This window comes from Schistocerca piceifrons, chromosome 4 (genome assembly GCF_021461385.2).
Source record: "Schistocerca piceifrons isolate TAMUIC-IGC-003096 chromosome 4, iqSchPice1.1, whole genome shotgun sequence".
Classification (NCBI taxonomy): domain Eukaryota; kingdom Metazoa; phylum Arthropoda; class Insecta; order Orthoptera; family Acrididae; genus Schistocerca; species Schistocerca piceifrons.
In genome coordinates this window covers 466057866-466083098 of record NC_060141.1, presented here as the reverse complement: position 1 = coordinate 466083098, position 25233 = coordinate 466057866, and the positions used below count along the sequence as shown (strand labels likewise).

The window sequence follows — 25233 nt, the reverse complement described above, 5'->3', positions numbered from 1 at the left end:
GGTCAATGGTGACCGTGCAACTGGCTCGTCACAATACGCCAGTGATGAACTGTGGTATCGTGTTGAAGCTGCATGGGCAGCTGTACCTGTACACGCCATCCAAGCTCTGTTTGACTCAATGCCCAGACGTATTAAGGCCGTTATTACGGCCGGAGGTTGTTGTTCTGGGTACTGATTTCTCAGGATCTATGCACCCAAATTGTGTGAAAATGTAATCACATGTAAGTTCTAGTATAATATATTTGTCCTATGAATACCTGTTTATCATCTGCATTTGTTCTTGGTGTAGCAATTCTAATGGCCAGTAGTGTAGTTACCAGCTGATTGAGCGCTAGGATGCTTTTCTGTCCCATGACGCTCAGACGTTAGTTGTTTGACTCGTACCAGCGTCCCTGAGGAGTTGTGGAGGTCGCGGTCGTGGTGTGCAGGCAGAGGCGCGGCTGCCCCAGTGACAGTGGCGGAGACAGTGACCGCTCGCGGCACCGCCTCTGGGTACCGATGAGGCGCTCGCCGCCACCTGCGCCAGCGCCGGTAAAAGTCGCGCCGACGGCATAAATACGACGCCCCGGGGGCGGCCGCCACACTCCGTCCCGGGCCGCCATGAAGCCGCTGCCGCTCACGGTGAGTACCTCCCACAGTGAGGTCATCAGCGGAATATCGCCTTTACGATGTTAGTTTCTACCTCACCGGAAGGACTAGACGTGATTTTATGGGTAGAACAGTAAACTGCTTCACACTTTGGTCTCAATGCTCTACGTGAGATAAAGCTTTACGATGCGGGTACCCAAAATAACGGAATTATTTTTTAAAAGCTTTATATTTTCAAATTGTTTACAAAACAACCTAATCCCCTTGAATATACTCTCCGGTGCAACTAATACATTTGCCCCACTGCTGTTTCCACTGTTCAAAACATTTGTAATCATCTTTAGAAGTTCCAGACAGCTCATCCGTCGTTATTACCTTGACTTCTTCGAAGTTGTCCTTCCAGATCCTTTTTGATGCGTGGAAATAAGAAAAAGTCGCACGGAGACAGGTCAGGCGAGTAAGGTGTAAGGGGCAGCGGAACCGTACCATTTTTAGAAAAAAAAAAAAAACCTCTCTAACAGCGGTGGCTGGGTGTGAAGGTGCGTTGTCGTGTCTGCCACAAATCGTGTCTTTTTTGACGAACACTGTTGCGCAATCATCTCAAAACTTCAAAATAAAAGGTCTGATTCACGGTCTGATCTGGGGGAACGAATTCTGAATGGCATCAAAAAAGAATATCAACATTGTTTCGATGTTTGATTTGTCTTGACGACATTTTTTTGGACTGGGTGACGATGTCGTCTTTCACAGGCTTGAGTCTAGCTTTGTTTTTGGGTCGGAACCATAACACCATGGCTTATCACCAGTAATGACTTTTGACAGAAAATCTGGATCAGTTTCAAGCTGTTGTTTCAAGGCACGATATGTTTCACCTCGACGCTGCTTTTGACTGTCAGTCAGAATCCGAGGAACAAACTTCACTGCAACCATTTTCATTCCCAAATCTTCCCTTAAAATTCGCTAAACCGAGCTCCAAGATAACCCACTAATCAATGACTGTTCAGTTGTCTGTCGACGGCCTGTGAGCACAAGCTCTCGCATTTTTTCAATATTTTTGTCGATTCGGGCAGTTGATGAACCTCCAGAACGAGGTTTGTCGTCAATAGACATGTCGCCATTTTTTGAATCGGGCAAAGCAATCTTATACCTGAGTTTGTCCCATAGGGTCATCTTGGTAAGCAGTTTTTAACATTAAAACGGTTTTAGCAGCATTTTTACCGGTAGACAACACAATTTCACAGATGAACGTTGTTCACTTAAACTTGCTATCATAAAAACGGAACAAGAACAAAAGAGCACTACCGTAAACAATGCGGCAGAGATACGTACTACACAATGTCCGCCCACCGCAATGTTATCCCGTTTTTTGTTTTTTTTTTTTTGTTTTGGTTACCTCCTCGTAAAGTTTAGGACGTCTACGTTTCATACACAGTGCAAACGCTAAAGAAGTGTTTTTTTATAGGTGTAGAAAGTCGTAAACTGCTATCCTTCGCTATTTTCGGCCTTAAGCAAGTCTCACGCAGTACTTGGATTTCAAGATGTCAAAATTACGAAACGTACACAAATTATAGAACGTAAAGTAGTTACTTAATATGCTACAAGCATCAAAGTATGTGGAAAATTATGATACTCCAATTAGAACGGACAACGTGATTTACGTAACATTGAAAGCTATACATACATGAAAGTGCCTCTGCAGCTGTGTTTAAGTGAAAGATGTGAACTGAATTTGCCATGTACAAGTGGATGAGCGGGTGCCATTTCCAGCTTATGTCGGATGTATACAGTGTGCTAGAGAACATGGTGTTTTTCTTCTAAATTTGAGAACTTGTACGAGGGTATATTTTGAACCTTTCTCGGAAAGAGCGTTGATCTAAGATAAGCTATTGCTTATTTGGTTTCCTATAGCTCGGATAATTCACCGTCCATCCATTGATGCTGTGTCATGGGTATAGACGGAAGGAACTGAACACAGCGATGGATATCAACACACAGTCTACTAGAGCCAGGGCACAGGTGTCTTCTTATCTGCTAGATGTAGTTACTTGTAGGTCGTCTTCAGCTGATTTGAAAACATTTAAGATAATTCCGTCCGAGTTGAACATTTTCGATTAGATTACATGTTTCTGTCAATGTGGATCACCTTTAGATCTAAGTAGTTGCTTCAACAGCCCATCTTATCCACTCAGAACCCCATAACAGACTGCTCTGATATTTGATTCCAACAAGACGGGTTACTGACGCAGTTACTTAGATCTGAAGATGACACACAGTGAAAGAACGTGTAATGTAATTGAAATAGTGCAACTGAGACGAAACAATGAATGAGAATTATCTTAAATATGTATACAGTTGCTGAATCTCTCAAAAGTATTATGTCGACTATAGTGATTGAAAACCAGTCTAGAGATGACGTTACTACTCGTCATTTGCATGTGTGGAGAAACTCACACAGGCGAATTCCTAGCAAAATAGACTTCAATAATATTCATCGTACTCTGAACGAAATAGAAACCGTGACAGTCGACATCTGAGATGAGTATCAGGAGAACCACACGGATCGCCCAATATGAAGAAAACATTTCGGGACATGGAGCTGCCAATCAAAGTACAAGTTAACGCCAGTTGTCCACGCAAGGCATGTTGATTGCATGAGTGTTTAATGCCTCCTGCACGGTAATGGCATACATCCTTTCGGACAACTTGACTTCAACAAAGTCAGCAAATGTCACAGTTCATTGGTCAGTGGTTCATTCGTCAGTCTGCTGGTGCCCCAACATTTGAGAACACGTGATTTCTATTGATTAGTCCCGTGTTGCTACGGAGGGTATTTTCAACTCTCGCAATTTCAAACCTAAGCTGCAGGAAATCCGTGATCTGCTCGTAAGAGATTTGCCACCTGGAATTTTCGTCAAACAATTGGGGCACACAAATTGTTGGAAGAATTCACGGCCGGCCGCCGTGGCCGAGCGGTTCTAGGCACTTCAGTCCGGAACCGCGATGCTGCTAAGGTCGCAGGTTCGAATCCTGCCTCGGGCATGGATGTGTGTGATGTCCTTAGGTTAGTTAGGTTTAAGTAGTTCTAAGTTTAGGGGAGTGATGACCTCAGATGTTCAGTCCCACAGTGCTTAGAGCCATTTGAACTATTTGAAGAGTTCACGGTATTAAAATATTCTCGATAACGTCTTGTCCGAACTTCAGGATGACATTCGCTTGAGTCTGCGTGCTAGTTTATGGTACCAGCATAACAGAAATTGTCACATTTGGATCGTCTGCTCAGAGTATATCTTATAGACATCTTCAGGCAGAGAATAGTTGGAAGGCGATGCACAGTCATTGCGCCTACGATTTCTCCTGGGCTCTCCTCTACCGACTTTTTCTTACGGAAATTACTAAAGGCCATTTTCTACTCATAATTGGTAGGAACAACAGATATTATGTGGCCTCTGCAGCATTCAACATTATAAGATGGAAATTAGAATCAGAGAGAGACTGAATTCAGTGTTACACCATCGTCGTCATTTTAAACAGTTACTGTAGAGTTGTGAAGACATAGATCCGAAATTTTATTCGATGAAGTTCACTAGACTATTCAGATGTTTTTTCAGCTTACCGAATGCTTAGGAAGTTTAGAACAACAACAGGAAAAAATATCATTCTAACAGTTCTATAGAAACTCTACGACAACTTTCACTATTATATTCCTTGAAGAAATGTGTTCAAACTGTAACACTGTGCATCTTGGTAAATTTTGAAAATCTTATTTAGTATAACCTTTCATTTGGAAGGCAATTATTACAGACAGGGCTAATCTAGTCATATATCATAACTAACCAATACTATATTTGTTTGAGGTCGAGCATGCTAGTTTTCTTGACTTTTTATGGAAGTATAGGCGCAGCATTACAGGAGCTAACAATTACAGGTAGTTAAACGTAGACACACACCTAAGCAGCAGCGGCTTCTGACAAGTGCCGAATATATGGATTAAGAGTGGAGTTGTCATGACGAGGAAGGACGCTTGATGACTGTTACCCTAACATAGCGAAGATATGCAAAGTGTTAACGATAATATGCCTTACATACAGTCCATACATGTTGCAACTGGTATTTATGGAATTAGAACGTGATAGCTTAAATAATTGGTAACCTAAGTTCGTGACGAGGCAGTGAGACTATGTTGAGTTAATTGATGATCTTATTAGCTTAAATTATAGAAACGACAACCAATCAGAATATGTATGTCAATCACATGACACACTTGAAAACAGAAGACTACAGTGCATTTTTATTTTCCAATATGTCTTTGGTGTTGAATTTACTAGCAGCAGAGAACTAAGGTTTCTAAAATCTGCTTACGTCGCTGCCTGTCACTTTCCCGACTGTTTCTCCCATACTACATAACACTTTTTTTTTTAGTTTTCCAAGGACAGCTGTCTGTGGGACGAGTTAACGTCAGTTTAATTTTTGACACTAGACGAGACAGTTTACTGGTAAGAGAAAGTTGATGACTGAAATTTCAGGAAAAGATCTCGCCGCACCGAAAAATACCTTCGTTTTAGTGATTGCCAAACCAACTCGCTTATGAGATCCGTGACACTCTCTTCCCTGTTTTGCAATGGTACAAAATTAGCTGCCTTCTTTTCACTTTTTCGGTGTCTTTCATCAATCTAATCTGATAAGGATCCCACACAGCAAAAAATATTCTAGCAGAGGGCGGACAAGCGTAGTGTAGGTAGTCTCCTCCGTAGACCTGTTGCATTTTCAAAGAGTTCTAGCAATAAAACGTAGTCTCTGCTTTACCTTCCTCACATTATCTATGTCATCGTTGCAATTCAAGTTGTTCGTAATTGTAATTCCTAGGTATTTAAAAATCAACAGCAGTAGAAATAATAGTTGCTGTGACAGGCGTACGTGCTAGTAGTTGAATTAGTAGTAGTAATAGCAAAGATGGGGACGGTGGTAGCATTAGCAGTATTAATAGTGATGATATTAATAATATTTGCTGTATGGTTTCCTATATATTTAAAACGTAAATGAAGACGTGTAACTGTAGACAGAAAAATAAACTTTCGCATAGAGAGACAGGATGCGACATTATTCACGGTGAACTGTTTTTTTAATGGGTTTTTTTGCATTCCGCGACCCAGCAGGTGATCTTCTAGAGAAATAAATGGAGAAAAAGAAGGTGGGGACTGTGACCGTCATTTTCGGGCGCCGAATGGCAAGCTTATTAGTGCTGAATTTCAGTTTTCCTTCTTTCTCACAACTTTCGTTATTATTATCATCAACAACACGAACACGGCACTACACTATACACGCGCTTTTTTACAGTCACCTCCACGAGACGGTTACAGTTACGACGCCGAACACGCAAAGCATGGAAATGAAGTCCCGTACTGCATGACAGAGCGTAGGGGAATGATGCGACATACCCGCACCGTCGTACTAGGCAACGTCCTCCGACCTTAGTGGAGATGATTAACGATGATGAAGACGACACAGCAAAACCCTGTCACCTCGGGACAGGTGAAAATCCCTGACCCGGCCGGGAATCGAACGCGGGACACCGTGCTTGGGAAGGGAGAACGCTAACCGCGAGACCACGAGGGGCGGACACCCAAGGCATATAATTTCGCAATACAATCGAGTAACTGATCCTCATTCATCCTTTTTCCTTTCTTCGTAACCCCTGCAGTAACGATTATACGATTTTCTTTTTAACGGAGTTCGCCAAGCACCACTGCTCTAGTTTCGCTGTTTCTGCATCCTCTCGCGTGATGCCAACGATTGTCCTCAATACCTCATTGAGATGCACCTCACCATGTGAAACTCCTCGGGGCATTGCATCTGCAAGTGAATGGAGTCCGGCTTGTTTTGACGTTCTGTTACTACAAACAAACAGAGCATTCCAAACACTGTACCTCAGACACCAGCGTATTTTTTCCTTCAGCCACAAATCTGTATCCTAACTGGCTGCTCTTTCTCGACAACCGAGAAAATGACACTCTCTCAAAGTCATTCTACAGCCGTTCTACAGTGATGCTGTGCTCCACACAGACTCACACACACACACACACACACACACACACACACACACACAGATTAACGAAAATATCGGTTTCCTGTATTGCGAAATATTCTTTCTATATAGCACATGTTCATTTTCTACAACGTGTCACATCTTTATACGCAAAGATATATCTATTTATGTAGCAACAAAGTCAGTTTAAATCAAACACGTTATATTTTGTTACAGGCTTTGGTCGTCACTTTACTGGCGGCGGTGAGTGTAGCGGAAGATGTGTCTTCAATTGATGTCAGGTAAGGTTCCGCACATCCCACGGAAAGTTTCAGAAAATATTGTGGTTGAAGTTTTGTGCTACCTTTTCACAGAGACACAGGTTTATCACAAATGAAAAAAATATCACACACAGACGATAACTGCAGAGGTTATGCGTTGAATGTTTTCACCTTCGTCACATTACAACTTAAATAAAACGTAACAAAAAAAAGCCACATACATCATCATTTGCTGTGAAAATTCTCTTAGCACGTTATTATTCACCGTGATCCCTTGGAGGAATTCTTGAGACGTTTGTACCTGAAAGTGTCTCATAATTCTACGAGGGCTATGCGGAAGATAAGGTCCAATCGTGCGCGAAACGGGAAACAGTGAAAAACCGTTGGAGTTTTGCAGTGATGTGTTGGGCAGTGTCTCTAGTACGCCAGTCGATCGTGTCACGTCACGTCCTTAAAAATAGTGTCTTCCGCCAAGTAGCTATATAATGGCGTGGTGAGAGATTTCGCCTAATTTCGTGCAGCCCCTATAATATGTAACTTCCATGCGTTTCCTCCTCCATGAAAATTCTCGGCTGCACTCTACAGCGGCAATTAAGATGTTCCTGCTGCGTTTTCGATGGGGAGTGGCTGATCACCCACAATACAATCCGTAACTAGTTCCTCCTGAGTTTCATCTCTGCTCACATAAACCTCTGGCAATGAACACAACATTTTGGCAGAGGCAGAGGCATTGAGAATTGTCGGAAAGCACAGGCGGCTGCCAACTATACCGAGGGTGTTGGAAAGTTGGTGCAACACTAACTGTTGCAAATAAAAATTGTTTGATTTTCACTGTGGTCTCCATTTCGCGACGCGTGGGACCTTACTCCCCCTCGTAATTAGCGACTTTCTTGATTTTTTTTCATGACAGTGGTGATGTTGAGCGTTTGCACAACTTGCTCTGCTCCTTCATCTCGGTGTCAAAAAAATTGCTCTGAGCACTATGCGACTTAACTTCTGAGGTCATCAGTCGCCTAGAACTTAGAACTAATTAAACCTAACTAACCTAACTAACCTAAGGACATCACACACATCCATACCCGAGGCAGGATTCGAACCTGCGACCGTAGCGGTCACGCGGTTCCAGACTGAAGCGCCTTTAACCGCACGGCCACACCGGCCGGCTCATCTCGGTGTCGTAATGACGTACTCGACATTTACGTGTCTGCGATAACACAACAGCATCTTTTGGCGTAACACTGCATCATTTCCCTGTTTTTGTTTAGGTATTCACTTGTTCGGAATCCCAGTTCGGGCGTCTTGATAAGCTTGTCATGTCTACCAATGGTCCATAACCGAAATGTGACTGTTAATCCACGTTTCTCACTAAGTGATAGGCGGCCTTATTTCGGCTAATCTTCCAGACTAATTTACCCGCAGTAAGAACGTCTATTCTGCTCTATGAGTGCCATGGTGTGGACCGGGATATCAGATTTGGCACCTAGCTAATAAATAATTTCCTTGGCTTTTTTAAATTTCCAAAAAAGAGATATGATTAATCACTTAGGGTTCCATCTTCTCAACGCAGTTTCCATATAGCGTTTTGGTACTTTAGCTGCAATCTGTGAAAAAAATAACCGAATAAAATTTAAGTGGTGAATAATACTAGGAAACGTAATTGCTCTACAATACAAGGAGGGTGCTTATTCATCATTATTGATACCGACAATAGGACCGCCGTAAAAATGAACGTCATTGTTCTGGCAAAGTTACTCGCAAACTGTAAAGGATTCGGGCAACACTGTGCAGCGGCAGCAAGTCTTTCCAGAACGTCCAACAAGCTGTGCAGAGAAACTATCCCTGACTGGCCAAAGGTGGTTGTCTTGCAGAGTGAAATTATTCCCTGCTGCGTCGGTATGAGGAGGATAATGTCTGAAGGATGCCATCTTTTTTACACCTACGTGGAACAACATATAAATTCACTCGTTCACCTTAACATATACCACGAGAATATTTTTGTCTATTGTGTTTCAACACATTTCTGTAAAGATGCACGAGTGTGGTCATTCTTTCCCGGTTAAAGGTTTTTAAGCATCCCTGCTAAATGCAACGCATATGTGTACACACACAGACACACACACACACACACACACACACACACACACACATACACGAGGCTATCCGGACCAACGCGTCCTGATGTTCTACTGTATGACATAGTCCTATGGGGCAATCATCTTGGGGTTGAAGCTCTTTCTTTCTGTGTTTGCTTTAACAATACGTATGCTTTTGGATAGGACAATTTTGTTTTTTAACCCAAACATGTTTCACTGCAGTTGCAGCATCTTCAGTGGGCTTTTGTTTTTCATCTGTTAAAGATAAAGAATGTTCTTTACTATTTGTATACATGTAACTATTAGTTTTTAAATCGTAATTACAGATATTTGAAAAAAACACATAAATTATGAATTGATACCTTTTTACCACACGGTGTAAGTGAAACATTATGTAAATAGACACACACACACACACACATATGTGTGTGTGTGTGTGTCTATTTACATAATGTTTCACTTTCATTCTCTTTTTCCTCGTCTTCATCACTATCAAACCCTATATATTGAGTTGCCACTGTCATTGTCACTGTCACTGTTTCACTGTTTACCAGCTGTAAATGGTTCAAATGGCTCGGAGCACTATGGGACTTAACATCTGTGGTCATCAGTCCCCTAGAGCTTAGAATTACTTAAACCTAACTAACCTAAGGACATCACATACATCCATACCCGAGGCAGGATTCGAACCTGCGATCGTAGCGGTCACGCGGTTCCATACTGAAGCGCATAACCACACGGCCACACCAGCCGGCTTACCAGCTGTAAAAACAAATATGGCGGGTGGTGGAACAGTTGAAGGTGTAAATACAAGATGGCTGACAGTGGAATAGTTGAAGGTGTTCCTGGCGGATGTTCTGAATCTTTCAGAGGTGTCTGTGATTTTGTGTGTGTGTGGTGTGGGGAGGGGGGGGGGGGGCTGGGGGATGGGGGCAGGGAGGGGGGGGGGGTGAAAGCTCTATAGGTTGGTATTGTCTAATAATTCTGTGCCTATCGGGCATGTTGTGAAATTTTGTTACCAGCGGAAGTTTAAACTTTAGTAGTTGACAATATGTGAGACTCGTTGTCCATAAACAGTGGTTCTTCTCAGAGCTAAAAGTTATCTGAACAAAAGTATCCAGACAATCTATGTAATGCAGAATTGACCACTAGATGTCATGAGATACGCACCCGCTAGTTTAAAGGTGGCGTGGAGTGTAGTCTTGGCAGCAGAGAAGCAGTAACAGTCGGGTCAGATAGCATCAGTCAAGAGAGCTGTGACCAGTCACTGGATGTCACCTGAGAAACAAATCCATCAGGGACATTTCAGCCCTTCTCTAGGCTGCACAAACTGTTAAATCGAGTGTTACTGATGGTAGCGAGGTGAATTGGGAAGGAATAACCACATCTAGGTTTAGACAGACCTAATGCACTGACACACAATAACCTTCCAGCATAGAGATGGGTGGTTCTAAAAAAATAAAATAAGCATCAAATGAGCCGAAGGAATCACTCGTGAGTTTCAAAATGTTACCAACAGTCCAGAGAGTACGACGACTGGGCGCAGATTGTCCTCATAAGCAACACTTAAACGCAGTCAATGCTAAGCGAAGCTTGGGGCGGTGTAAAAGGGCAACTGCTAAACAGTGAATGATAAGAAACGAGTGATCTGGTGTGAGGATATAGCCTTTGGCGATGCGATGGAAGGACTTGTGTTTGCCGAATTTCTGGAGAACGTTGCCTGCCACAATGCCTAGTGTCCGCAGTGAAGTATGGGCGATATGGTATTACGTTATAGGGACGCTTTTCGTGGTTGGGTTGTGAGCCCCTTACTGAGCTTAAGAAAACGCTAAATGAGGAAGGGTAGAAGCGCGTTTGAACCATTGGGTCAGTAGAGGAACAGTTCTGGGACGACGACTGTTAGTATCAATATGACAATGCACGATCTCATAAAACAACTTCCGTGAGGTAATGGTTTGTAGACAATGACATTCCTGAAATGTATTAGCCTGCCGCGAGTCCCAACCCGAACACAGTTTTATACCTTTGGGACGAGTTGGAAAGTCAACTTCGATCCAGACCCAGGCGTGGAACATCTCTACCATCTTTGGCGGTCTAAGACGCTGCAGTCATGGACTGTGCGGCTGGTGCCGGCGGAGGTTTGAGTCCTCCTTCGGGCATGGGCATGTGTTTTTCTCCTTAGGATAATTTAGGTTAAGTAGTGTGTAAGCTTAGGGGCTGATGACCTTAGCAGTTAAGTCCCATAAGATTTCACACACATTTCAACGTTTTTCTACCGTCTTTGATTTTCGGCTGTTGAGGAAGAATTGGCTGCTATTCTTCCACAGACATTCAGACATCTCGTTGAAAATGTCCCCACCAAAGCCACCAAAAAGTGGAACACCTTTCATCAGATAGTGTCTTTAGTAACGTTTATTTTGTTTTTGAAAATTATGATTGAAAAATGAAAGCTTATTACATATGTTACCGCTTAAATTAGTGAAATAAAGTTCTACTATACGCTACATTTACAGATTACAAGAATGTAAAACAATACATGTAAAAAAAAGAGCAACTCTACCGAATATGGCCACAATAGTTCGCCATTGCTAAGGAAACCGCGCGACCTTAAACTGACCCTGCGCTCCCTATTGATTTAGTGTCATATTCGTTTTTCAATAGAAAATAGAATATAAATTGTATTTCCCGTCTGAGCTTGGCAAAACATGATAACAATATGAAACAGGAAACAATTGCTAATATTCTACAAAAAATGAAAAATGTCCATAATTACACCTCGTGTCTAAGTCAGCCAACAGGATACAGTTAGCAAAAAAAGCGATGCATAATCCCGTACATTGAGTAACTCTCGCAACTGTAGACCTGCAGGGTACAATCCTAACAGCGTGTTAAAATTTTTATTCAGTGGAAAAGACAAACTGGCATAGAGCAGTGGTTATAAAATCACATGGAAGCACTGGGAAAATATACACTCCTGGAAATGGAAAAAAGAACACATTGACACCGGTGTGTCAGACCCACCATACTTGCTCCGGACACTGCGAGAGGGCTGTACAAGCAATGATCACACGCACGGCACAGCGGACACACCAGGAACCGCGGTGTTGGCCGTCGAATGGCGCTAGCTGCGCAGCATTTGTGCACCGCCGCCGTCAGTGTCAGCCAGTTTGCCGTGGCATACGGAGCTCCATCGCAGTCTTTAACACCGGTAGCATGCCGCGACAGCGTGGACGTGAACCGTATGTGCAGTTGACGGACTTTGAGCGAGGGCGTATAGTGGGCATGCGGGAGGCCGGGTGGACGTACCGCCGAATTGCTCAACACGTGGGGCGTGAGGTCTCCACAGTACATCGATGTTGTTGCCAGTGGTCGGCGGAAGGTGCACGTGCCCGTCGACCTGGGACCGGACCGCAGCGACGCACGGATGCACGCCAAGACCGTAGGATCCTACGCAGTGCTGTAGGGGACCGCACCGCCACTTCCCAGCAAATTAGGGACACTGTTGCTCCTGGGGTATCGGCGAGGACCATTCGCAACCGTCTCCATGAAGCTGGGCTACGGTCCCGCACACCGTTAGGCCGTCTTCCGCTCACGCCCCAACATCGTGCAACCCGCCTCCAGTGGTGTCGCGACAGGCGTGAATGGAGGGACGAATGGAGACGTGTCGTCTTCAGCGATGAGAGTCGCTTCTGCCTTGGTGCCAATGATGGTCGTATGCGTGTTTGGCGCCGTGCAGGTGAGCGCCAGAATCAGGACTGCATACGACCGAGGCACACAGGGCCAACACCCGGCATCATGGTGTGGGGAGCGATCTCCTACACTGGCCGTACACCACTGGTGATCGTCGAGGGGACACTGAATAGTGCACGGTACATCCAAACCGTCATCGAACCCATCGTTCTACCATTCCTAGACCGGCAAGGGAACTTGCTGTTCCAACAGGACAATGCACGTCCGCATGTATCCCGTGCCACCCAACGTGCTCTAGAAGGTGTAAGTCAACTACCCTGGCCAGCAAGATCTCCGGATCTGTCCCCCATTGAGCATGTTTGGGACTGGATGAAGCGTCGTCTCACGCGGTCTGCACGTCCAGCACGAACGCTGGTCCAACTGAGGCGCCAGGTGGAAATGGCATGGCAAGCCGTTCCACAGAACTACATCCAGCATCTCTACGATCGTCTCCATGGGAGAATAGCAGCCTGCATTGCTGCGAAAGGTGGATATACACTGTACTAGTGCCGACATTGTGCATGCTCTGTTGCCTGTGTCTATGTGCCTGTGGTTCTGTCAGTGTGATCATGTGATGTATCTGACCCCAGGAATGTGTCAATAAAGTTTCCCCTTCCTGGGACAATGAATTCACGGTGTTCTTATTTCAATTTCCAGGAGTGTATATTGGTCAGTCGGACAGACTTATGGCTATTAGGTTACCTGAACATGAAAGGAGCTGGAGATTAAGAAAGAAAGAGTCAAACATTGGCGATAATATTTTAATAAAGAACGGCACATACGACGCAGAACGTGAAGTTTCGCATTGTGAGACGAAAAGCAGGAAGAGTGCGCTACTTGAAACACTGGAAATCAGCAAGCATTTGTCACAGAATGCTGGTTTAATATTAAGTGACCAAAGTCAGTTCCCTTTTTGTCCTGTGTTAATTAAGTTTTAGTTTTAAAAACTAGATTCGAATTATAAGTTCAGCTTTGTTTTTTATCGGTTATTAAATGTATCTCCACGTAATAAAAATTATTTCCCTTTTTAGGTAACGTTAACATTTTCCCATCGCAAAAAATTAAAAAATACAGTATCTCCTATGTAAACAATCTAAGTGTCATTATATTTGTTCCTTTTTTATCTTCCATGGAGGTATAGTGAGATGAACTGACCTATAGACTTAACACTGTACTCGATATGATACTGGAGGCGCCATGTTGGATGCCACACAACATACCGGGCTACCGTTTGCGACTGCTTCATGTTCTTAATTTCTGTCGAGTGCGTACATCAGTTGTTTTAAACAGAAAATGTTGCAGTATTTTCGTGAATAACACAGTGTTGGAACGTATTTTCAGATATATTTCATTTCTCAAGTGGATATTTGATCCACTAATACGAGGCAATTTGCCTCGTTAATGTAACTTTTTTTTTAATTACGAGTGTCAAATAACCAAGAAGAAAAGTATATTATGTGGAAAGGATACTTCTATAATCCAGAATCTTCGTTAGTACGGACCGATGAAATTGATGTTCAGTCTAAATTCTCTTCCCGAAAATGTAGAGAACATACTTTGCCATGAGTGGTCGCTTTCCAATCTTTCCGTCTCGCAGCGTTCCCACAGACAACTTTTAGGGCTGCATTGACGGGGAAATTCAAAGTCACATGACAGAAATAAAACCATTTCAGTATAAGTACACAGCACATCCAAAATTCATGTATATGAAAGAACATTTCGCTTGAATGAGTCCACACGTCATTGCGTGTGATTAATTTACACTTAAGACTGCAATCGAAATAATTAGTACAGCAGTGAACGACACAAGTTTGGGGCAATTAACATGGTGGACGACGGCTTCATGTTCGTGACGACGAGACAATTCCCCTTATTAAACCTCCATGGTAAGTTCCGTATAAACAATATCTGAGCAAGACTTACTTCATTTTACTTATTAAGACAAAAAGAAATTACAGACATTGGTTGTAAGTGGGCATTGATTCTAATCAATGGGGAAAGTTGAGAATTAGTGCTGGACTGGGATTCGAACCCTGGTATCCTGTTTAGTAGGCAGATGACCTCTAAGACGTCCGGACACAGTGATCTTCGCAACCGCACGGAGTACCCTAGCACATCCCCGTCAGACCCAAATTAAGAACTTATCGACACATTACTATTGTAGTGCCCCTTCCCGTTATTCTAGTTACTCGCTACAGTTCGCCGTTTTCCTTAAGAGTTCGAACCTGGTGTGCACCTGCACCAAAGAGATCACTGGTCGCGTTGGTCGAGATCCAATGACTGTTAGCAGAATATGGAATCGGTGGGTTCAGGAGGGTAATACGGAACGCCGTGCTGGATTCCCAAGGACCTCGTATCACTAGCAGTCGAGATGACAGGCATCTTATCTGCATGGCTGCAACGGATCGTGCAGCCACGTCTGGATCCCCGAGTCAACAGATGGGGACGTTTGCGACACAACAACCATCTGCGCGAACAGTTCGACTACGTTTGCAGCAGCATGGACTATCAGCTCGGAGACCATGACTGCGGTTGCCCTTGACGCTGCATCACAGACAGGAGTGCCTGCGATGGTGTACTCAACGACGAACCTGGGTGCACGAATGGCGAAACGTAATTTTTTCGGATGAATACAGGTTCTGTTTACAGCATCATATTGGTGTTTGACGAGATCGCGGTGAACGCACATTGGAAGCGTGTATTCGTCATCGCCATACTGGTGTATCACCCGGTGTGATGGTATGGGGTGCCATTGGTTACACGTCTCGGTCACCTCTTGATCGCACTGACGGCACTTTGAACAGTGGACGTTATATTTCAGCTGTGTTACGGCCCGTGGCTCTACCCTTCATTCGATCCCTGCGAAACCCTACATTTCAGCATGATAATGCACGACCGCATGTTGCAGGTCCTGTACGGGCCTTTCTGGATACAGAAAATGTTCGACTGCTGCCCTGGCCAGCACATTCTCCAGATCTCTCACCAATTGAAAACGTATAGTCATTGGTGGCCGAGCAACTGGCTCGTCGCAATACGCCAGTGATAAACAGTGGTATCGTGTTGAAGCTGCATGGGCAGCTGTACCTGTACACGCCATCCAAGCTCTGTTTGACTCATTGCCCAGGCGTATCAAGGCCGTTTTTACGACCAGAGGTGGTTGTTCTGTGTACTGATTTCTCAGGATCTATGCACCCAAATTGCGTGAAAATGTAATCACATGTCAGTTCTAGTTTAATACACTCCTGGAAATTGAAATAAGAACACCGTGAATTCATTGTCCCAGGAAGGGGAAACTTTATTGGCACATTCCTGGGGTCACATACATCACATGATCATACTGACAGAACCACAGGCACATAGACACAGGCAACAAAGCATGCACAATGTCGGCACTAGTACAGTGTATATCCACCTTTCGCAGCAATGCAGGCTGCTATTCTCCCATGGAGACGACCGTAGAGATGCTGGATGTAGTTCTGTGGAACGGCTTGCCATGCCATTTCCACCTGGCGCCTCAGTTGGACCAGCGTTCGTGCTGGACGTGCAGACCGCGTGAGACGACGCTTCATCCAGTCCCAAACATGCTCAATGGGGGACAGATCCGGAGATCTTGCTGGCCAGGGTAGTTGACTTACACCTTCTAGAGCACGTTGGGTGGCACGGGATACATGCGGACGTGCATTGTCCTGTTGGAACAGCAAGTTCCCTTGCCGGTCTAGGAATGGTAGAACGATGGGTTCGATGACGGTTTGGATGTACCGTGCACTATTCAGTGTCCCCTCGACGATCACCAGTGGTGTACGGCCAGTGTAGGAGATCGCTCCCCACACCATGATGCCGGGTGTTGGCCCTGTGTGCCTCGGTCGTATGCAGTCCTGATTGTGGCGCTCACCTACACGGCGCCAAACACGCATACGACCATCATTGGCACCAAGGCAGAAGCGACTCTCATCGCTGAAGACGACACGTCTCCATTCGTCCCTCCATTCACGCCTGTCGCGACACCACTGGAGGCGGGCTGCACGATGTTGGGGCGTGAGCGGAATACGGCCTAACGGTGTGCGGGACCATAGCCCAGCTTCATGGAGACGGTTGCGAATGCTCCTCGCCGATACCCCAGGAGCAACAGTGTCCCTAATTTGGTGGGAAGTGGCGGTGCGGTCCCCTACGGCACTGCGTAGGATCCTACGGTCTTGGCGTGCATCCGTGCGTCGCTGCGGTCCGGTCCCAGGTCGACGGGCACGTGCACCTTCCGCCGACCACTGGCGACAACATCGATGTACTGGGGAGACCTCACGCCCCACGTGTTGAGCAATTCGGCGGTACGTCTACCCGGGCCTCCCGCATGCCCACTATACGCCCTCGCTCAAAGTCCGTCAACTGCACATACGGTTCACGTCCACGCTGTCGCGGCATGCTACCGGTGTTAAAGACTGCGATGGAGCTCCGTATGCCACAGCAAACTGGCTGACACTGACGGCGGCAGTGCACAAATGCTGCGCAGCTAGCGCCATTCGACGGCCAACACCGCGGTTCCTGGTGTGTCCGCTGTGCCGTGCGTGTGATCATTGCTTGTACAGCCCTCTCGCAGTGTCCGGAGCAAGTATGGTGGGTCTGACACACCGGTGTCAATGTGTTCTTTTTTCCATTTCCAGGAGTGTATATTTGTCCAATGAATACCCGTTTTTCATCTGTATTTCTTGTTGGTGTAGCAGTTTTAATGGCCAGTAGTGTATGTATGTGGTGTCTGTTCTTTCGGACATTTGGGAACTAAAGAGCAGACACCATATGTATATATTTTATCTAAGTTTGCGACATTCCGTTGTTACTTGGCTATGGCCTAAGAAGCCGAAAGACGGTTCGTGACCAAAGAGATGTAATTTAGCAGAACATTAGGAAGTGTTTCGTAGGCTAATTGACGTTTGTACAACTATTTTTACAGCAATATGGTGAGCCTAACAACGGAGAAGCCCACAGGCCCGGAGAAAATGCCTGGCGAGTGGGTGGAACGCACTATGTGGAAGATGCGCTGGGTGCGCGAGTGGCGCCAGAAGATGATCTGGGTGCCGGTCTGGAAGAAGGTGTGGGGGCCGATGCACATCCGCGAGTGGGTGCCCATGCCGCGCGCGCCGCCGCAGATGGCCGTCTCCTGGAAGCAGCTGCACAACGTCAACGCCGAAGACGCCGAGGTCGGCGACAATGCCGTCTACGACCAGCAGCCGCAGCAGCAGCAGCAGGTGCCGACCAAGAGGTCTCTACCCAGGCCCGTACTCGTCGCCAGGACCGGCAAGTGAGGGCCGCCTGTCTTTCCCCCACCTGCTGCCTCCTCGCCAGCAGTTTCTCGTATCCTGCACTGGTGAACTGTTCGTGCTGGAAGATTAGTTCCTCGTGGAAAGAATTTGTCGGTAGCATCGTGCACTATCGGACTACTGTGTTGGTGTTCAGCTGATTTGCAATGGACCTCCCGTTTACTGGTACAGCTGACTCGAAACTGAGAAAAGAAGTTTTATTATTGACTACGTTCCTTCGATGGGGTGCCACAAGTTTAAGGTTACAGTTCGTTGAAAAGTAAAATGTGTTTAGAAACAGCATATAGTTTATCACTTAATTGCTGTCACACTCTTCTATTTGCAAGACATTGACCAAGAATTTATTTGTGGAAACAGTAGTTTCAATAATGCTCATAATGACTCTGAAAGACTTGTTACTCAGGTGTCATGATTACAGTACGTCCTTTGGCTCAAAGCACGCATTCCCACTGTAAATTTGAAGTGTATTTTCTGAATGGAATAAATTTGTATGAATTAATATCTGATGTAGTAGTTGAGATATAATTGATACAGTTCGACAGTGAGGGTCATCTGAGGTTTAAAGAAGAAGATAATTTGTAAAGTTATAGCTCAGAGTGAGAGCAATAGGTGTCAAAACAACAATGGCCCAACTCACTATGCAGCAATGTTGAAAATCATGAGGCATTGTAACACCTCTGTCAAAATTTTTAGTCCTTACAGAACAAGATAATTCCTAGACTTTTTGATTATAGTGTATTATTGGACGAATGTCGTTGTTTCAGTGTTGAGTGTGACACTTTCAGAATGTGGGTTTGGACTCTACAGCTATGTACTGTTAGCAGTCAGCCCTGTAGGGTAGACCGCTTCCCTGTTAAGAGTACACTCATTACTCGCATTTACAGGCTGATTCAGCTGCCCCTGCCACTCGGTTTGATGTAACCCACAGCACATTCAAGTACCATTTTCATATTCTCACGCTCGCTACGCCAAAATATTACTCCTACAGAAAAAATGAACAGGACGTTTTTGTAGGAAATAAAAAATTTAAAAGTTGATATAGTTAAATTTTGTACAGGAGTGTGTTTTCACTAGAGGCCGTGGTTCTCCAATTATCCGAGAAAAACGTACAAAAGTGACCTTAAAACGTGTTTTTCTTGAATAACTCGGAAACTGTCTCCTCTAGTGGAAACTTATCACAGTACAAAATTTAGCTACATTAAATATCTTACAAAAAGTTCCTGCTCTTTTTTTCCATAGGAATGATACTAGTTCTACAGCTTGCTTCCGCCGCTTTCTCTCGAAGTTAGAGGCTTTATTGTGAAAAACTTACAAAAAAATTATGATTCATAGTATTGCCCATCGCTGTGCACTACATTCTCCCATCTTTCGGATAGCATACGAATCCCGTGGCGGAATAACTGGGCGTCTTTTGTTGGGCTTCATGAATCTATTCAATTTTTCACTTGTTCATATGATCGGAAATCTGGCCAGCCAGACTGTATGCCACTGATCGGAAAAGGTGGTAGTCAGAGGGAGAAAAGTATGGAGAATACGGCGGAAGGGATGGGACTTCTCATTTCAACGTTTCCATGTATATTTTGACGGGTTTTGCGACATGGGGCCGAGCACTGACCTGCTGCAAAATTACCTTTACGTGTCTATCGCTGTATTGTGGCCGTTTGTGTTTCAGTGTTGGTCTCGAACGCATCAACTGCTTCCGATAATCATGTCCTGTGACTGTATTCGTCTGTTTCAGTAGCTACGAAAACGTTCTATCTTCCAGCGCCATGCCGATCTTCGACATCAAGATCACCGTTCTTAAGTCGTTGAAAACTTTCTCTGCACGTTCTTCCACCACTAGTTCCCTTACCATTGGCCTTACCCAGCATTTTAAGAGCCACAGCCGCAGATATCTTCATGTTAAAGCAGAAAATTAAAACTTCCCGCAAAATGGTGAGAAATGTGTACGTAAGTTGACGTACTTAATCGAGAATAACCTTATGATGCAATCACAAATCGACTAATATATTTATGGCATTACGTTTACAGATGCCTAAGCTTATTGTATTACACCAATAACCAGCCACCCGAACCCCACTTGCCGCTACTGCCGTCTATTGCAAAACGGCGGAAGCAAAGTTGCAGACTTAACAGTTAGCGCATAGCGAGTGGGAGAATAGGAAAATGTTGCGAGTGGTATTTGGTGCCGCCAGCGGCATAAAACCCAGAGCTAGGGGCACCTAAATCATCCTATCCAGTACTTCGACGTCCCCCATGACTATGTTGCATACGTTTTATGTTGTTTCTGAACCCTGCACTATTTACTTACATACAAATCTCCATCACATATTTTGTGAATTACAATGAATCGATTCATTTTGAGAAAATACGTAAAGATTAATTTTCACTGTAGATATTTTTTGTTGCAGAATATGAATAGTTCAACAAGGCACCTTATGAAATTTGTCCCTACTAGGAAAAAGAGTCTGGTGTTGATGAATGTGAGGTAATATGGTTTTCCAAGAAATTTTTTTTCCAACACTGATTCACTTTGCTTTTGAAAACAGGTTTGTATGTTATTTAATGAAACAGAAATTCTTTTGTAAACATCCAGCTTGTTGAATCCAACTATACTTATGGTGTATAGAAAGAGACTCCACTTATCAACCACTCAACTTTGGGATGATATCGTTCGTCTGGTGGCGCCATTGTCTAATTGCTTGGAAGCAAAATCATTATCTTTTGCTGAACTATCAATCTTTAACTTATCTTTTCTTTTGGTACGTGGATACAATTATGGGGAGTAAGCACAATTTAACAAAGAAGGTTTCCATTTTATGAGACCAACTTTCTAACTGCAAATCAAACATGAGTTTACGCTGTTAAGGTTTTTTCGTTTGTGATAACAACAAAAATTACATTTGAAACAGTACACATGCTAAATAAAGGCGGCTTAATATAAGATATCAATCAGCTGAGTAGCATATACATAAATGATTTGGAGGACGGGGTGGGCAGCAACTGCATTTGTTTGCTGATGATGCCGTGGTGTACGGTAAGGTGTCGAAGATGAGTAACTGTACGAAGAAACACGATGACTTAGGCAAAATTTCCAGTTGGTATGATGAGTGGCAGCTAGCCCCAAATGTGTGAAAATGTAAGTTAATGCGGATGAGTAGGAAGATCAAACCTGTAATGTTTGGTTACAGTATTACTAATGGCTGCTTGACAGTGTCAAGTCATTTAAATATCTGGGCGTAACGTGCAAAGCGGGGGGACCGCATATAGGACGCTGGTGCGATATGTTCTTGAGTACTGCTCGAGTGTTTTGGGGGAAGCAATTCAGAGGTGGGCTGCTAGATTTGTTACCGGTAGGTTCGAACAATATGTAAGTGCTACTGAGATGCTTCGGGAACTAAATTGGGAATCCCTGGAGAGAAGGCAACGTTCTTTTCGAGAAGCACTGTTGAGAAAATTTAGAGAACCGTCATTTGAAGCTGACTGCCGAACGATTCTAGTGCCGCCTACATACAGGGTGCTTCAAAAAGAATACCACAACTTTAAAAATGTGTATTTAATGAAAGAAACATAATATAACCTTCTGTTATACATCATTACAAAGAGTATTTAAAAAGTTTTTTTTCACTCAAAAACAAGTTCAGAGATGTTCAATATGGCCCCCTCCAGACACTCGAGCAATATCAACCCGATACTCCAACTCGTTCCCCACTCTCTGTAGCATATCAGGCGTAACAGTTTGGATAGCTGCTGTTATTTCTCGTTTCAAATCATCAATGGTGGCTGGGAGAGGTGGCCGAAGCACCATATCCTTAACATACCCCCATAAGAAAAAATCGCAGGGTGTAAGATCAGGGCTTCTTGGAGGTCAGTGATGAAGTGCTCTGTCACGGGCTGCCTGGCGGCCGATCCATCGCCTCGGGTAGTTGACGTTCAGGTTTCATAACTAACCTTTTTCGTAGGACTCTCCATACAGTTGATTGTGGAATTTGCAGCTCTCTGCTAGCTCTGCGAGTCGACTTCCTGGGCTGTGAACAAATGCTTGCTGGATGCGTGCTACATTTTCATCACTCGTCCTCGGCCGTCCAGAACTTTTTCCTTTGCACAAACACCCATTCTCTGTAAACTGTTTATACCAACGTTTAATACACCACCTATCAGGAGGTTTAACACCATACTTCGTTCGAAATGCACGCTGAACAACTGTCGTCGATTCACTTCTGCCGTACTCAATAACACAAAAAGCTTTCTGTTGAGCGGTCGCCATCTTAGCATCAACTGACGCTGAAGACTAGTCAACAGCGGCTCAAGCGAACAAATGTACAACTAAATGAAACTTTATAGCTCCCTTAATTCGCCGACAGATAGTGCTTAGCTCTGCCTTTTGTCGTTGCAGAGTTTTAAATTCCTAAAGTTGTGGTATTCTTTTTGAATCACCCTGTATATTGAGAGTAAGGACCACGAAGATAAGATACGAGAAATTAGGGCTCATACGGAAGCAGGTTGGTAGTCGTTTTCCCCTCACTATTGGCGAGTGGAACAGGAAAGGAAATGACAAGTAGTGGCACAGGGTACCCTCCGCCACGCACCGCACAGTGGCTTGCGGATTATCTGCGTAGATGTTAAGGCGACGGCCTACCTCCTTCACTAGGACGACGGATAGTAAACCACTGTGGTGTTCATATCTACTTTCTGGATGATGAATGCTGTACTTTACAGGGGACAGATCACCATCGATAGTGTAATATGCTCTCAGTTCATGAGGCAACGCGGACAGGACGTTTGTGCAAAGTTTGGTGATCTGGAATTTCACGCCCCTTTCCTTGCGGGTCCGGCTGTAGCGATGAATATTATTTCATCACCAGAATCCGTGCCGGTCATTCCGGAGTAGAATGCTACCGCTAGCGACCTAGGCTAAGGAGCTGCGTTCTCGTGTGTACTGAAATAGCGGTATCGACCTAGATGCCGACTTGGCTCGCGGCCTGGGCATTAGCATAGCTCCGTGTCACGCACGGCGGCAGCCGCATCGATATGCGCCCGTCGTCGATAGTGGTTCCTGCGTGCGGAAACCCCCACTCCCGGCCGCACGGTCCGGTTTCCTTGGCGGAGAAAATCGCTTAGAGCACCACGATATCGCTGGCTGGCGGCCTGCGGCCTGCTTCTCACACGTGTTCGTGTTTGATAGCTGTCGTCGCAAAGATTTCTTGATTTATTGCGAAAGTTTGGTAAATTAATGTCCAGTTTGATACACGCCACAGGTAAAGTTGGTGGAAACGTTGTAATTTGTCGCTTGGGGAACGGCTACTGTGAAAGTGGAAGATAAATTCGGAAAGAAACCTGACAAACTGGTAGTTCTATGAAACGATCTGAACGGAAATGACAAGAATTACTTTAAGACACACAGCCATGCTGAGAAACGCTGAAGGAACTTGAGCTCCATGTAGATTGCGACGAAACATTTTCAACAGTCTGCTGGAGGTGATTTATCTAGGTGTAATTTTTTTATAATTAATCTCTTGTGCAGTTTGTGCCGAAACAATCAATTATGAAGAGGCGAACAAGCTTTTTTAAGAAATAAGATATGCAGCTGTGTTTTTGTCCGCGATGTTCAATTTAGTAGTTCACATCTCATTACAAACACTGTTATTGTTGAAACTTCCTGGCAGATTATTGTTAATATTTTCAGGCATCGTTCCTCAATCCTTTATCTCTTATGTAACTATTAATTGTCTTTTTCAACTGAATTTTTGTCGTTGTTATTATTAGTCAGACACGTTTCAACTATTGTTTTAGACATAGTCAGAGAGCTACAAAGAAATTTATTTTGCTTAATTTCAATATATTGTTTTGATGTTAGTGGTATTTCATAGTAGCACTTTTCGGTTACCTTAATATACACACTAGTTACAAGTGAAGGCTTATGCAGATAGTAGATGAAGTACTTACCTTAAATTTTCTGAATTCTGTATGTGTCCATTGGCTCTTGTGAAGTGAAGGCTTATGCAGATAGTAGATGAAGTACTTACCTTAAATTTTCTGAATTCTGTATGTGTCCATTGGCTCTTGTGAAGTGAAGGCTTATGCAGATAGTAGATGAAGTACTTACCTTAAATTTTCTGAATTCTGTATGTGTCCACTGGCTCTTGTGACAGGCTTCTAGATTCAGTCTGTATTTACAAGTTTCTGCCCAGCTGCGTGCCAAGGGTACTGCACTTTACCGAAGTGATAGGTTCACTGAGGCATTATGGGAACTGTAGAAGGTAGAAATGGATGGAACGTTGAAGTGCGGAGAGAAGATGCTGTGGTGGAGAGACTTTAATGATTTCTCTTGTGCGTGTTTGTGTTTGCGTGTGTATGCTCGTTTTAATTTAATTTTATTTTTTTTATAGCAAAAATCAAAAAAATACTGCTGACGGGAATCCAGAAATCTCGAACCCTACCACAGAAGAAATTATATTAATAATAATAATAACTGCAAAGATGATATCTGCTGGCACAGTTGCTGTTGGGGAAAGATTGTGATTTCCACACGACCGTGCTTCATCTCTCTGCTTTATTCATGTCTCACAAAAAATAATGTTGTATGAACAGGTTGCCATCAATGCAAATCATCCATATTTCCACCAGAAATCATTACAATATCATGACTGAAAACACTTTTGATAGTAAATTATCATTATCGTTATTAACGGTAATTTTTTGGAAGCCAACGTATCTAGCAATTTTAACATGAATATGCCTACACTCCATGTCGCTACCAACCCTGACAGATTTTTATTAATTAAAAGTCTTGAAGGCTCGGCACAAAATCGCAGAAAAAAAAGAAAAAGAAATATGAACACAGTACATTACAATCAGACGTAAACACTTGAAAGTATATCATACAACAACATAAGAATGTGAAAATTTTATAAGTATATCAGCCTTTCTGGTGTGGGAATGGAACGCCCTACCACAAGAACTCCTTACCAACTTTGTGTCCGTGGTGATCATACACGCTATTAAGAAACATGTCTCGTCTTTCGTAATGTCCAGAGGAGAGTAATGAATAGCTGTGACTTTAGTGAACTTTGAATAGGAGTACCACTTCTGTTCGTCTCATTGCGTGTTTCTTTCAGTTACCTTCTGTATTGTACTGTAGCAGTTCTTACAATGTATGGTCGAAGTTCCATCGAGCTGTGTCAGTTGGCAGTGTCACATCACCCGATATT

At 44.0% G+C, this 25233-nt stretch overlaps 1 protein-coding gene across 1 annotated transcript; it reads left to right on the top strand.

Moving 5' to 3' along the window:
• Window positions 1–597: 597 nt before the first annotated feature.
• Window positions 598–18386, top strand: LOC124796441. Its single transcript, XM_047260641.1, has 3 exons — window positions 598–621; window positions 6848–6912; window positions 17656–18386. The coding sequence occupies exons 1-3, from the start codon at window positions 601–603 to the stop codon at window positions 18005–18007; spliced, it is 438 nt and encodes a 145-aa protein (XP_047116597.1). The 5' UTR covers window positions 598–600; the 3' UTR covers window positions 18008–18386.
• Window positions 18387–25233: the final 6847 nt, after the last annotated feature.

Coding starts and splice junctions, on each gene's coding strand:
- LOC124796441 (XM_047260641.1), top strand. CDS start 601: ATGAAGCCGCTGCCGCTCACG. Junction 622..6,847: donor TGAAGCCGCTGCCGCTCACG/GTGAGTACCTCC, acceptor ATTTTGTTACAG/GCTTTGGTCGTCACTTTACT. Junction 6,913..17,655: donor GTGTCTTCAATTGATGTCAG/GTAAGGTTCCGC, acceptor CTATTTTTACAG/CAATATGGTGAGCCTAACAA.